The following is a 16,349-nucleotide window of genomic DNA, read 5'->3' on the forward strand; positions in this document are numbered from 1 at the left end:
GCAATGGTATTGTTAAGTATGTTGTACATGGTTTTTACTTGTTAGGCATATCTGAATATGAGATACTTAACTGTGGTATTTAGTATTCACATAGTTGGCTAACAAGTCCAGTTTTTTAAAATTAAAGTTATTGTTTTTAAATTAAGAATTTTAAGATTTTGGGGCAACAACAAGATATGTCCAAACAAGTACTATATTCCTTTCTTAACTTATTAAAAGTTAAACATTATTTGTAAGTGCATATGATAAATGTACCCTAAAACTAAAATATACCTACAATTTTTTTACATTTAACCAAATGGATACTTCCATTTTTATCTGGATTTTTTATATCTTGCCTTTTATTTCAATTTCATATATATCACCTCTTTAATACTTTTTAAGATTCGGTAGACCATCAGAAAAGCAAGTTGCTCTGTTCCACGAAGCCATTGTAAAAATGATAGCCGAAGACCTTCAGCCGCTATCAATAGTAGAAAATGCAGGATTTCGTAATATGATTGAGCTTTTGGATTCTAGGTGATAATTAAATAATAAATTTATACTAACTTTTAATATTACAAATTGTGTTTTATCATTACATTTAAAGTTTAGATATTAATTATTTGTTTTTGTATTAATTTAGTCTTAATGAAAATAAAATAAACTTTTATTACAGATATGAAATTCCTAGCAGGAGAGTGCTTGGTAGGACAATAATACCAAACATGTTTTCATTTGTACAAAATAAAGTAAAAGTTTCACTGAATAATGCAGAGCATGTAGCAATCACTACAGATATCTGGACATCGATTAATACAGATTCATATTTAACTTTAACTACTCATTTTTTAAGTGAAACAGTTTTAAAAACTTTTGTTCTATGCACAAAAAAATTAGAATCCAACCAAACAAGTTTATATCTATTAGAAATAATGACCAACGAACTAAATAACTGGAACATTTTTCATAAAGTAGTGGCAGTGGTTACAGACGGTGGAGCTAATACTAAAGCAGCTGTTAGACTAATGAACTTATCTCATTTACCATGTATAGCTCACAAATTAAATCTAGTTGTTCAAAAAGCTCTTCAACTATCGGATGACGAAGGAGTCGGTCCCGAGAACAATTCAGATGAAGGTGACTTAAAACTGATTTTAAAGAAGTGCCGTATCATAGTTGGGTTTTTCAAGAGAAGCGAGGTAGGAAATCGATTGTTAGTCGAAAAACAAAAACAATTAGGAAGTTCGACAATTTTAAAACTAAAACAGGACATACGCACCCGCTGGAATAGTACTTTTTTTATGTTAGAAAGGCTAATAAAATTAAAAGAACCCATAACCATTGTAATGATTACATTAAAAGAAGCACCAAGTAATCTTGAGTCTCAAGAATGGAGTATTATTGAAGATATGATACCTTTGCTCAGACCCTTCAACAATTTGACTGTTGAGCTCTCAGCAGAGCAATATCCGACCATATCAAAAGTCATACCATTGATACGAGGTAATTCATTTTATAATTCAGTAATTAAATTGTTCTACCTTAAATTAACTATTTTTTAAAAATATTTAATACTAAACTTTATATTAATATTTATTTGTTATAGGTTTGCAATTTTCTTTAAATTCAAAGAGTCCAAAAACACGACTTGGAAGTTTTATTAAAGGTAAGCTCTTAGAACATACTACCAAGCGTTTTGATGGAATTGAAAAACAAGCCTTGACACCACAATTTTCTCGAGCCACGTTACTGGACCCAAGGTGCAAAAAGGTTGCATTTGGGGTGACAGAAAACGAGAATGATGCTGAGGCTAGCGTAGTTTCTGAAATAGCTTCATTAATGGGAAATGTGTCTAACACTGGTAAATATATAATATATAAGTGAATAATTTATTGTAACAAAGATCTTTTAAATATTATGTTAAATAATTTCAGAACAAGCTACAGTTCAAATAGATGTTATTGAAGATGATGACAATGTCTGGAATTTTCTTCAATCTAAAGTCACTACTGTGCAATCTCAAACAACTTCGACAAGTAGTGCAACAGCTTTAATGAAACAATATTTAAACATGCCTCATCTAGATCTCAAATGCGATGTGCTAACATATTGGAACGATCATAAAGTAGTATTAGCTCCACTCATCAACATTGCATTAAAGTATTGTATAATTCCGGCAACTTCAGTCCCATCTGAAAGAATATTTTCGAAAGCCGGGCAAATATTAAGTGCTCGGCGCAATAGATTACTACCTAAAAATGTTGACATGTTAATTTTTTTAAACAAAAATTTGTAAGTTTATTTTTAATTGTATGCAAGTGACAAGGTAATAAAAAGCTACAATATATAATTTATATTTATAATTAAAAATCAAAATACATTTTATTATAGTTTAAAAATATTTATTTTTTTATTTGCAGATAATATTCAACTGGTTTGAAGATCAACATATCATTATGATACCTCTGGAAGGTTATATAAGGGTATTTCCTTGATTATAATTTTTATTTTAGAAAATGTTAAACAAGGTTTAATACCAAAGCTAACACTTAAATTTGCAATTGTAAGGTAATACACTGATAAACGTATATTTATAGCTGTGATGATTATGAAATATGGGGTTGACAATGACAGCCTGATTGCAGCCAACCCTGCGTTACAATATTTACAAGCTTTTTTTTAAATTGTATCAATATTGGTAACTCTAGTACTGTATCATTTCAAATCCTTTGAAACTTTGATAAAATAAAAAACTACAAAAGTATTATTATTATATTATATGTATTACAAAAATGAAGTACCTAATAAAAAAAATATAAATACCTACCATCTAAATATATTTTTTTTTTTTTTGTATATATATATTATATATTAAACAACTAAATAGTTAATGTCAAACTGATTTAAACAAAATGTATGTACTACTACTGTCTTAGTTTAAATATATCAACTGTTCCTCTAGTACAAATCATACACAGCATATAAAATCGTTAGTTGTTAGTATTTACTACTTTTAAAATCACAGGTACTAAAAATGTATATTCATTTATTGTAACTTTCTTCACATAATACAATTCCAAAATGTCTGATAGTTAGGTAAGGTATTAAGTATTAACACTTAATAGTTATACTATTTAATGGAATGTATGAAATCAGGAAAAAAAAATTGTTGGATTAAAGGTGCCCACACACTGCAACGGTGGCGGTAGCGTACTAGCGTTAAAATAAGTCCGGATACAATTTAACCGCCAACGCTGCAGTGTGTGGGGACAAACTATGTTACCTAATACCTATTATTTGATATATACCAAATTTCCTTAACATTTTCGAAACTAGGGCATAATATTATATTGTTATGACACCATTTGGTTTTTACTTTTTACCCAAATAATTAACTATTAAGAGGTTTTTTAAAATTGATTACTTTTTTATTTGATTTTATCTATTTTATATTTTGATACGTTTAGATAGTTTACAAAATAACCACTCGATTGTTTAACTACATTACCGAATGAAAACTATCGAGTAATATACTCGATAGTTTTCTAAACAATCGAGGTTTAAAAATATCTATTCAATCGAAAAATCACTCGGTTGTTTTACAAACTATCGATAGACTATCGATAGTCAAAACTAGTCGGTAGTGCCCATCACTACTACTGACCCAGCTCCTCCGACCCCCGGGGTCATAAACGGCGCAAAGGCCACTCAAACGTACGGGTTTATGTCTAACTGTACCTCCATAGCGGCCGCGGTATCAGAGGAAATCACTAAGGGTAGAGTTTATTGGAGGATACTGGGTGTGAAGGTAGCCCTGTACGACGAGTTGCGTGAAAGGCGGATGTGTCAACCTTCCGGCGTGGAGTGGGGGTGGGCTTCAACCTTGCCCCCCGGCAGGATGGAGTACCCTCTCTCGTTCAGGGGAGATTGGCACTATGATGCCATATTCATAACCACCGATGTACTAGAGATGAGCCTACGGAGGTCGGGTGGTATACCGGTAGGCCACAGGGATAATGGCATAACATGGAGGGTTAATGACCCCACTCTAGTTGTCATTGTCTTAGGCGAGAACGGGGACCCCACGGAGGTGGGTAGAGATATGTGGATCCTATCTCACCTTACGTATCCATTAGTGTGGGTCATGGAGAGCTTCCAAATGTATAAGGTTGGTAGAGAGGGTGACGGTCAGGTGATGGAGGAGTTGAATTACGAGGAAGAGATATTCACCCGGCTAGCGGGGCTAGTAGACATCCATGCTAGGCAGAACAAGATAATGTTTGTGATACCGACCAAGACGAGGAGCACGGTGGAAATAGGTGAGTTCCCATTCGAAATAACATCTACTAATAGGTACGGTGAGTTGGACGGGGAGAATGGTCCGGTGGTATACGACATGGATGCCCAGATAGCATGGATGTGTCAACGAGCACTAGAATGTCCCCGCAACCTGAGGTCACAATTCTCAGACCACGCACGGCCATATTTCTCCACAGGTTTCAACTGGCTGGAAATAGACACCATAGTCACAGCCATACTACCGAGATTCCACCAGAGGATCGAGGGTCACCGCAGTGGGAGGGAGGGGCATAGGTTAAATACAGGAGCTCCTTCGGATATCTTGGAAGCATATGGCTTGGAACCCATTCCCGGCTTGACACCTGAAAGCTTCTCGGACTATGGGGGCGATAACGCCGTAACAGCTATGGACATGAGGCCGACGATTAGGGGTAGGGCGCGCCGTAATCCAGTAGTACTGATGGGCTGCTGGTCCAATATGGCGGAGATTGCGGTAGGTACCGGCTACGGGCGTTATGACGTCCACAACGTGGAAAATCGGGCATCCTTCGTCGGCCGCATGTCATCAGGATCACATGACAGGCTGAATAGGGCTAGGTTTCTTAGGATGCTAACTGAGAACATAAAACGATCTATGGGTGTGGTGGATACCATAGCATTCCCCAGAGATGACCCCTCTAACATGCCGTACTGGCCGTCACTGGTCGGCACTCCTTCATCAACGCCAGGGTCCACCATCCACTGGTTAGCAAGTGTGATGTTAACACACACGGTCAAGTGGAGTTGGACAATTAATGCAGAGATCCCGGGGGGGGTAGCTCACTGACAGGCACCAGGACAATCTCGAGTATGTGGAGGACGAATAGTAACACAGAGTGGGGGTGAAGTTTGTTGTGTACACCGACTGCCAAGCGTTGATGTACTTGAACAACTTCCGAAGTAAAAACTCACAAGTCGCACGTTGGCATAACTCTTTGCAAGAGTATGACTACGAGGTCAAATACCGACCAGGTACTCAAATGAGTCATGTGGATGCGCTTTCCCGTGCGCCGGTGGCGGTGAATGAACGGGACTTTGATGAGGAGTTGGCTGGGAGATCCGAGGTGTGCACATTAATGACGGAAGAAGATAGAGTGCTGATGTGTCAAACTGCGGATCCTGAAGTTGCTAGGGAGTTGGAAATTGTCAAGTCTACTCCAGAAGCCGAAAACGACAACTATAAGGTTGAGCACGGTCTGCTTTACAGGAAGCATGGGAACCGGCTTCTTTTTGTCATGCCCAAGGCAATGCGGAAGAGCTTGTTGGTGACGGCGCACGACTTAAGTGGCCATCCAGCTATCGATCGGACGGTGAGTAATCTCCTCCAGGACTTCTGGTTTCCAAAGATGAGGCGTTATGTGAGGCAGAACATCCACATGTGTTTTGAGTGTCTGTTGTCGAAAAATCCGAGGGGCAAAAGACCAGGGATGTTACACCCAATACCGGTGGGACGACGGCCATTCCAGATTGTACACATGGACCACGTAGGGCCGTTTGTAACGGCCACTACTGGGAATAAGTATGTTCTAGTATTGGTGGACAACTTTACAAAATTTGTGGTTTTATTTGCAGTAAAGGGCACTACGGCTTAAGCTTTGCTTACTTGTGTGAGCCAGTTTGTAGGAGCTTATGGCTTGCCCAAGAAGTTCATCACGGATCGCGGATCGTCTTATACTTCCAAGCTGTTCGAAGAGTACTGTCGAGACCAGGGCATCCAGTTAGTGTTGGCTTCGTCGCGCCACCCACGAGCGAATGGCCAAGTAGAAAGGGTGCATAGTGTGGTTATGGCTGCATTGATGACCGAGGGCAGTGGACCTGACGGTTGGGACAAAGACCTGCCTAAGATACAACGTTACCTTAACAACAGTGAGAGCAAGGTGACGTCTAGGACACCCTTCGAATTGTTGCACGGGTATAGACCTAGATTCAGTCTTGGAACGCTTAGGGCTGTTTCTAAGACAGCAGATGAGTGGAAGATGCCAGAAGAGTTGCGGCGGGAAGCACGAGAGCAGATGGAGAGATCAAAGCAGAAGGTAAAGACTGCGTTTGACAAACATCGTCATGATAATACAAGCTACTCCGTGGGAGAGGTAGTGGTCATGAAGCGATGCCCTACTTCCACTGGAGAATCCACGAAACTACAAGACCGTTATCGGGGTCCCCTGGTTGTGACTGAGAAGCTACCTGGAGATGTCTACCGAGTGATTGAGTTGAACCAAGAAAAAAAAAGTCGGTTCGCCACCACTGCACATGTTATACAACTTAAGTCATGGAAGCTGCACAACCAAGATGATGAAGAAGACAACCAAGATGATGAAGAAGACAACCAAGATGGTGAAGAAGACAACCAAGATGAAGAAGAAGAAGACAACCAAAATGAAGAGGAAGGAGACAATCGAGGCGGAGAGACCGGAGATAACCGAGAAGAAGTTGAGGTGGAACCCAGAGAGGGAGTTATAGAAGTATCAGATGGTAGACCTATTAGGAAAAGGCGCCCTCCTGGTTGGGCTCGTGACTATGTTTAAATTTCTAATTTTTTTACTTCATCTAGATGATTAATTGTTCTGTATAATTATTATTCATATTACTTGTAAGCTTTGTTATGCATATTCTCAGATGATAAGTTATCGAATATCATTTTTATATATGTTTTTTTTTATTTTTATTTTTCTGTGATGAGTTCAATTGACAGTTCCTAAGATAATGCTACTAAAACGTATAGACTGTTAATATTATTAATTTGAACTGTTTAATTATATGTTGTATTGTTTAAAACTGTTATTAACTATTGAATTGTTAAAAAGAGATGATATGTTAAAATGTTAATTAGTTATATTACTTTTGTTAATCTGAATTTTGCTATGGAATTGTTATTTTATATTACTAAAAATGTAACTGTTGAGGACAACAGTCCTAAGCAGGAAGGCCGAGTGTAAACTCCCCTAGATAGCGCGGTGTATGTGCTGGACGCTGTATTGTTTGGTTGCTAGTTTTTAGTAGTTGTTGTCGTGCGTTAGTAGCGACTGGTGACCTGCGCCGTTGCGGGGTCGACCAGACGACAATTAGTGTAATCGCCGTTAAGTTTAATAAATGTTGCATTGTTTGTAAATCTATATTATTAAGACTTTAGTTATTTCCCCTAGCCGGTGAGAGTTAACACAATTATTTTATTTTTTGATGACTATGAGGTGGGAAATCCTTCAGAAAGTAAATCTGGTATACATAAACTAGATACTATTTATATATTGGCTCTTCCTGCATAGTACAATGCTTAGCTATTAACAATATTCTCTTAAAAACATATTTCTAGCTTCATTATTTCATTAAAGTGATAAACAGGAATTTGGTAATAATATAGTATTTAGACCACTTATTGACGAGCTAAATATTTGAGAGATAATGGTAGTGATATTGAATATTCATTGTTTAAAGGAAAATGTTAAATTTAGGTTGGCAATTATTTTAATAAATAATTTAGGCATACAGAATATTACAGAATTTGTAGAGAGTTGTTCAGTCAATTATACATGTTGTATATGTTAAGTTAGAAAATAAGTCTTGAAAAAACAATAGAACAGAACAGACAAAACACGTGTCAGCCAATACGAAAGACGATATAATGCACCAACAATTATTAGTGTAGTAGTGATTGTTATAGTTATTTATAGTAATTTAATTAACGTTATATAATTCTTCATTACAGAAATGGTTATGTTTAATGAGTCGTTTCTACGACTACATCGCTCATACAACGGATTGCAAAATCCGATTTTATTTTAACAAGGTTAAGTTGGATATCATTTCAACTGCTAAGTACATTGACTGAGTGGAATATTCATAAAAAAAATGTATCAGCTGTTGTTACTGTTAATGGGGCCAATATGGTCAAATCAATTTATGACCAATTTGAAAGTGAGAATCATATACCTTGATTTTCCCACACAATTAACTTTGTTGTTGAGAATTCAATCTCAAAATCTGAGGAGTTAAAATATTATTGCATAAAGTCGGAGAAGTAGTTAGGTTAATACTTTAAATAGAGTACTTCAGCTTATGATGAATTAAGAAAATTGCAAATAAATGAAGAAAAAATTAATTTATGATTTTTTCACCATTAAGTACCATTTAATTTAAAATAAAATAATAATATAATGTTTATAATTTATGTATAAAGTTTTATTAAATAATAAATTAATTGTATTTTTTAGGTAAAAAGGAAGTAAACATCAAAAAGCTTATATTAGATGTGAAGACAATATGGTATGGCATATTTTAATGGCACCTTTTATAATATGCTTGATAGATTCTTAATATTGTCTAAACTCATTTCTGATGTTCTTATTCAAAAGCCATCAAGTCCTGAAATGCTCACAGCAAGAAAGCTACAACAATTGCGCGAAACAATTAAATTATTTGAGAAAGTAACTCTGGAAATATCCAATGAAAACAATAAAAAATATATCGTTATCAGCAGAATTATATACCATTCATAAATTTTGTCACTTATAAAAAAAAAAAATATATTACAATTTACAACCCAATTCAGATTTGAATTAAAAAGAAACGTTATCATAGAGCTAAAACACGATTTGGTACATTCCATATAGCTGCAATTTTAGACCTTAGGTTGAAAAAGCAATAGGCGAAGTAAAAATGTTAGCCAAAAATTCAATACAAGAAACGAGCTCTGGCGAGTTCAAGCATGAATGAAGAAAAGCAATGCAATAATCTTTATATTTATAGAAACACCACAAAATATTGATACATAGGAAATATTAAAGAAAACAAATGAAAATAGATTCAGCAGAAACAACCAATTTAAGTGCCTACCTACCTATCACAGTCTTTAATTTCTTTAAAAGAAGATCCAATTCAATGCTGAGAAGACATAAAAAGTGTATATCCAGATTTATATGTACTTGTTTGAAAATATTTATCTATCATAGGTTAATCTGTTCCTTCAGAAAAATTATATTCGAAGGCTAGTTTAACCCTTTCAAAGTCAAGTAATAGGTAGACTATTAGGTAAGAGATCGAGTAAATTACTTTTTTAAACTCCATCGATGATAATCTTTGGTTCCATACTTAATAAGCTTTAATTTTGTTTCTATTTTTCGTATTTAATTTAACATACTTTAAGAACTACATTTTGTTAAAATAAAGAAATACATTTATTTTCATTATAATTTTCTAGCCGTAGGTACACTGTCATAATATATAAATATTACAATTAGAATTTATTGATATTGTTCGAATTTTACTATTTACAAATACCTACGTGCTATGAACAATCAATTTATTTGTCTTTATAATGCTATAGTTAAGTATCGATAACATGTTTCGGACCAAGGATTATGGTTATAAGTTTGATTAAAATAAAACGTATGTGGTAGTCTTGTAAAATATAAGTAATTAAATACTTTTTGAAGTATTTTTACCAAATGTTAATACTATAAAATCTGTTTTATTAAATAATTAATTAATAATTTTATAATATTACAAATCCATGTAAGTCATAATATATTATTTAAAATTAATTGTATCATATATTTGTACGGCTTTGCAAGCGCTGTGCATCGTATTTTCGTATAGAAATAATAATATGAAGATTACGAGCGCTCTTCGAGTAGTCAGCGCTCCCGGTGGCAATCACGATAATGGAATAAAGTTAATAAATTACAACTGGTATACATTTTTCAATCAATTTATAATCCACGTGTTTAGTCTTCGGACAGTGTCTACATCTCTGCGTTTTCTTTTGTTTATGCGAATGTTCACCGAATTGTCTAGTTATTGTCGGTTATCGTGCGTGTGTGAACTATTACGATGTGTACCTAATCGTCGTGTCCTTTTTATTATACTGATAGTTGTTTTTTCCCTCGTCGGCCGACGCCATCGCGGACCTAGAAGAGTTGGTGCCGACTGAGCCCGTTTTTTTTTTACACGTCGCTCGTCGCACCGTTAACGCGCACATGACCGGGACAATACGTAAATACCTAGGTACGCGTTTTACGTGTTATTAGGTACCTACGGTTTTATAATATAAGATATATTGTATATCTTTGACCAGTAATAATTAAATTTATTACATTGTCTAATGAAGTAATGAGTGTATTATCATTAAAATAATATAATATATGCTGTGATGAGACATCGGATGTTCGGACGACGCCGTCCTTCATAACGGCCGTACATAGTTTTTGGCCGCCGGCCGTTGCGTGCGCGTGTTTGCGGACGAAGTCCCGTGCGCTGTTTTATACCGCTTGCTGATGTGCCTACTCGAAATAATTATTAATTATTATATTAACGAGTGCCATTACACGATTGTCAAAAAAATACGTTCTATTATTTTGAAAAATATTATCATCATTAAAGGAATGTAATATTATGTAGAAGTCATAAATTATTTTATATAGACAACAATCTATATAATTTCATATTAAATTGAACAATATGCGTGTCCAATTTCTATATTTTGTTATCAGTAAAATATTATAAATTAGTTAAAAAAAAAAAGAGTGGTCAAGTGAGGTTACCTAGCACTATAATATTTTATACTTACTCGGGATCACAAATTTCTATATTATTTATATTAGAAACCATGTTAAATCTTTTTATGAAGAAAGACATTTTTCTGTTCAATAAATAAATAATTATTGTCAATATCATAAATTATCATCCATACGTTTTTGGGTATTATTTGTAATTTTAATTTGAACAATAAATTATTTATATTTTTATGGTGATATTCTAATTTTGTGCATTGTCACATTAGCACACCTATGGAATTTTAAGTGGTCAGTGTCGTCTACATATCTATTAAAATACGACTTGCGCTAAAAAACCAATAAAAAAAAATATATTATATTAATAAACAATTTATTATGCATTTCATGTACAATGGCACTTTGATAATGGTGGATTATAATAATTGAAAATTACCAAACTACCAATGTATAAAATTATCAAGATTCAAGAATATTAATTAACTAAATTTTTTTTTTTTTTAATTATTTACTAAATTTTGCAATTAACTCTTGTGAGTTATGAATATTATGAACATTGTGATTACTGATTCGTATTCAAATATTTTGACTACATAAATTATTATTTATGTGTAAGTTAATATTAATCTTAAACTGAAAACTTGAAAAAAATGAAAAAATGAAAAAAAAATATACATACACAAGAGGTAATACTTGAGTGAAAAGGGATAATTTTATTTAAAAAAAAAAATTATTTGTTTACTCTTACTCAGAACTGATTAAGGTTTTTTTCTGTTTATAATGGAACTTTTAACTTCTAGGAGAACAATGTTATTTTGAAATTCATGTATTAAAACCGAGGTTCCAATAAGGTCTCCTCATCTAATAGAGTTTGTTTTTCTGCTTGACTAAAGTGCTTGTCAATTTTTTCAGATAACTTATAATATTTACCTACATTTTTAATTTTTGGAATGTTTGATATTATGATCAATATTGTCTTAATGAATTAGTTATTGACAATTATTGATTAAATTTAAGTACTGTTTTACAAAAACTATATTGAACTTTCTTTCAATTATGATAAATAATCCCAAATGATACCTCCTACTTGTTTCATTTTTGTTCTTTTTAAAAAAGCTGTGATTTTAACTCAATAACAAACTATACTGGTATATCCAGACTTCAATTTCCAGTTGATGAAACAATTAGTTTGTTAGTTTTTATGTATAGATGTGGCCTAAAAGTTTCTAGTAATAATGTAGTATGTACCTACTATAATAATAATTTTAAGTTTTATGTTTATACAGTGCTAAGCACTTGGTAAATGTTTATAGAAACCAAAATACTAGTGCAATTTATGACTTACTAATATTATGACTTGAAAAACTTTTTTTACTGAGTTAAGTTAATTTAATTTTCTATCTTAACTTTTATTTTAATTTATTTTAGTTAATTATTTTTATTAACTTACCCACCTTTGCATAAAATATAGCGGGACCCAGCTTGTGCTGTTTTTGAAATCTGGGGTTCAACTCGAGTTTGTTCCCAATTGTAAATTAAAAGCTGAGTAATATTTGTATGTATAAATAGAATCAAGTTGTATGTGCACACAGCATATTAATACAATTTTGTATTAAAAGAAGAACAAAATACCCATCATTTAATAAAAAAAAACTTGATAAAACAAATGAAAAATGTTTATGCATAGGGTAATGACTCCAGTGATTGGCAACAAGGCATATTACTTTTTTCCTATCTTGGGAAATAAATTGTCTTTAATACAGATTTTCTATAATATTGCTTTATTAGCATAACTATGATGCATTTTTTGTATATTTTGTCAATTTTAGAAAAAAAGTGCATATATCTTAATTTTCATATGTTTTTTATGCATATTTTTCAATTTTCGTGAGATTTCTATACTTGTTTATTATTTTCTTGAAAAATTGATGTTTTCTTCTAATAAAATTACTTGCGGCAAACACACTGTTGGGGACTAAAGGAAGTCTGGGTCGAACAGGATAACAATCAGTTCAATGCCGGAATACTCCGACCAGGGTTGCCAACCTCTACAGCTGAACATATCGTACTGTAGTTATCAAATTATCGTATTTACCATATTTTAGAAAAAAACTATCGTACAAAAAATTTGGCACCTCGCTACGCTCGGTGCGATTATGTATTTGTGTTCATTACAATTTATTCGGCTGGAAGACCGAAAGTCCGAAAATGTATTCAAGTAGTGTTTAGGTGAAAAAAAATCATGCAAAAATGATTAATGATAAACACGCATTTGTATAATTCGTCGGAGGACGACTAATAGACTAACAAGTCATATTATAAAAAGTTATAAATTGAATAAATAAAAAACAAATTGTATATACATCTATAAAAGCGGAAAAAAATAATTTGATAATAATCATCATAATAATAATAATCTCCAAGGAGATAAGAGATATAAATTGTCAATATTGATATGTCTACTCATATCTACGTCATCTAAATATTTGATACACCATGGTCTACGCATTGAACATTGCTAAGTCCCCTTCTTCAACAAGTTCAACAGCAGCTGCTGCAGCTGTAGGGTAGTCCTTTAAATCGTGATGACTATCACTAATGTATAATAATTTTTTTGTCATCCTGCTCAGCATATCGTCTTTGGTGTAAATTTGACACAATTATTACTACCACTACTCTTAATATTTTGTTTCGCATGTAGGACCCCATTTATTGTAGTTGTATTGAGCCTACTACGCAGCTTAGTTTTGAGGCAGTTAACTGAGGAAAATACTCTCTCACAGTTTGCATTTGAGTGTGGTAAACTTAAAATAATCAAGGCATAATTTGCCAATATTTCACACTCTGAAAATAATTTTTTTATTGTAGTCCTATAACCAATAAATAAATAAAAATATATTATTCATATATTACATGATTTAAATATCTATGTATAAATACATAGCACAAATATAATTAAATATTATTATTATTTTAAATAATATAAAAAAATACCAGTGAACATTATAATTACCAGAACAAATCAGCTGGTACTACTTTAGTTTTCGGGTCAGTTAATTTTACTATGATATCATAGTCTAAAGTTGAAACTAAAATAGGTAGACATCTCCAACCATCGTCAATTATCTGAATCATCTGTGGTTCAGTCACAACCCTTGGTAAAACTTTAATTAGGTTTAACAGAGTAGGAGAAGTTTCCCTGAAAGCATGAGATATTGCATTCTCTGGTTTAAGCATGTGTAATTTTGATAGTACTGGATCAGACATATTGTAACGCTTTTTTATTTCCATGGCAGCAACAATAAAAAAATCTCTACACCTAATCATAATAAAATGTATTTATACAACCACCAAATCAAAAGTCATAATTTTAATTAAATTATTTTGTTTACCTTTTAAAAAAATCCTTCCGTCTAACATTATCAGCTAAAACTTTTGGATCATTGACCAAATCCATAACGCCCACCCCAAGGTATAACCCAGAATCTATAAGTTGAAACTCACCATTGTTAGGATTTATATTGTCCAATGGCGTTTGTAATACATAACTTCTTTTAAGAAAGCATAGTAAAATTTCTTTGTACAGATTAATAATTTTATCATGCAATTCTAATATGACTGTTTGGAAATACATATTAAACCTACAGTATACAACATAATATTGATATGATTATGAAATTAATAAAAATATAATATAACATAAATATGGAATGCCGTAACTAGACTACTTCAGCCTGTGTGCAAACAAAAATCTTGAGGCCCCTCAGGATTTATCAGAATAATCAACAATTTACTCCAACTATAAACTACAATTAGGTTTAGGCATAGGTTACTTAAAGTATTTGTAAGTAATACCTACGAAAAGTTAACTATATTTAACTATATTACCCAAAAAGAAAAAAACAGTGGTCACGAATTCTAAAACCAACAAAACGAAACGTTTGTTATTTATTTATAGTAATATACCTAATACTATTAATAGGATTATATGAAAATAAGGACAAAAATCTATATTTATACTTCTTAATTTTGATAAGGTCTTGGACAACAGTAATAGTTACAGTAATAGTAACAGTAATAGTTAATTAGTAAATAGATATTAAGATATTAAATAACATTAGTTTCATAATTCATTTCTACATAAATAGTTTTAATATTAGTCATTAAACCTTTTGAAGCCCTGCAATATAGTATGAGACACATGGCACTGATAAAATATGTTAATTAGTTAATAATTTGTATACCTTGTAAATAACGGCAAGCTCCAATTTAAAAACAAAACCCAAGCTTCATGAATGGATCATTTAATCCATAGTATATCGTCTCAGTTGAAATCAAACGTTGACTTAAGTAAGTGTCAGTAAAATATAGTTTCAGACTATCCCATTGTTCTAATATTCTACTGACTACTGCAATTAGAGATAACCAACGCGTTTGTGAAGGATGTAACATTTTGTGGGGCTTAAGATTCAAAAACATCTGGAATTGTTTAAGTTCTGCTTGCCTCTTTGAACTACTCTTTAGAAAATTAAAAATATTTCTTGCCATATCCTCTAAGGCACGAGGCAATTGTTTACATGCTTCGCTTGCACATAAGTGGGCCGAATGGCATACACATTTCATTATAAAAATGCCTAAAAACATAATGAAGTTACATGAAAAAAATGCAAACACACTTTTTTTGTAAGTGTTTTATACCTGGACATGACTCGCGCAGTCGAGAAACAACAGAGTTATGTTGGCCCATCATAACGTTACATCCATCACTACCAAAACCAATTATATTGGTTAATGGTATTTCATATTCGTTAAGCGTGGAAATCAAACCGTTATAAAGGTGTTCGGCACTGGCTGAACTAGGATTATCTGTGTCATAAACATTGTGTAGTTGCCAAAATACGCTTTCAATAATTTCACTAGATTCATCATAAAATCTGGAATAAAAAATTATATTTATATTAAAAAGTACTATATTATATAAAAACATATTTATTTACCTTGCAACTACACAGGAAGTTTTTATTGTACCGATATCAGTTGACTCGTCTGTCACCAGGCTAAATTTTTGTTTTTTTAATTTCTCAGATAAAACCAACTTTTGAGAACTACCGATTACATTTTTAATGATCGCTGTCGTTTTAGTTCTCTTAACATTAATATTCTTAGCAATTTCAGAGTCAGGAAATACTTCCGTAAGTAATTCTGACAAGTGATCGGCTCCTAAAAACGGCACATTATGTTCAGCAAAATACGCTGCTAATTTTATTTCGGCAATGGATACCAATTGCTTTTTTTTAATATCTGAATCAGTTTCTGTTGTGAACAGAGAAACAGGTGGTTGTTTTTGATGTCCACTCAACATAATTGATTTGTGTTTTTTACCAAGTGCGTGATTTTTTAAAACAGTAATTTCTGATTTTATTGTTTGCTTACAATATTTGCAGTATGCTTCATATTCGTTACATTTAACTGGCATTAACCACGTTTTAAACAAATGATTTTTCTGCCACTCTGTCCGAAATT

General features: G+C 32.8%; 1 protein-coding gene and 1 pseudogene across 1 annotated transcript; one reads left to right on the forward strand and one right to left on the reverse strand.

The window, feature by feature from the left end:
• Positions 1-2,753, forward strand: LOC114131210 (E3 SUMO-protein ligase ZBED1-like). The gene is made up of 4 exons (XM_050206477.1): positions 1-519; positions 659-1,485; positions 1,589-1,843; positions 1,917-2,753. Exons 1-4 carry the CDS (start codon positions 440-442, stop codon positions 2,276-2,278), a joined length of 1,524 nt encoding a protein of 507 aa, XP_050062434.1. The 5' UTR covers positions 1-439; the 3' UTR covers positions 2,279-2,753.
• Positions 2,754-13,327: 10,574 nt separating this feature from the next.
• Positions 13,328-15,645, reverse strand: LOC114131215 (uncharacterized; annotated as a pseudogene).
• Between the last annotated feature and the right edge of the window lie 704 nt (positions 15,646-16,349).

The sequence above is a fragment of the Aphis gossypii genome, chromosome X (genome assembly GCF_020184175.1).
Source record: "Aphis gossypii isolate Hap1 chromosome X, ASM2018417v2, whole genome shotgun sequence".
In the NCBI taxonomy this organism is placed as follows: domain Eukaryota; kingdom Metazoa; phylum Arthropoda; class Insecta; order Hemiptera; family Aphididae; genus Aphis; species Aphis gossypii.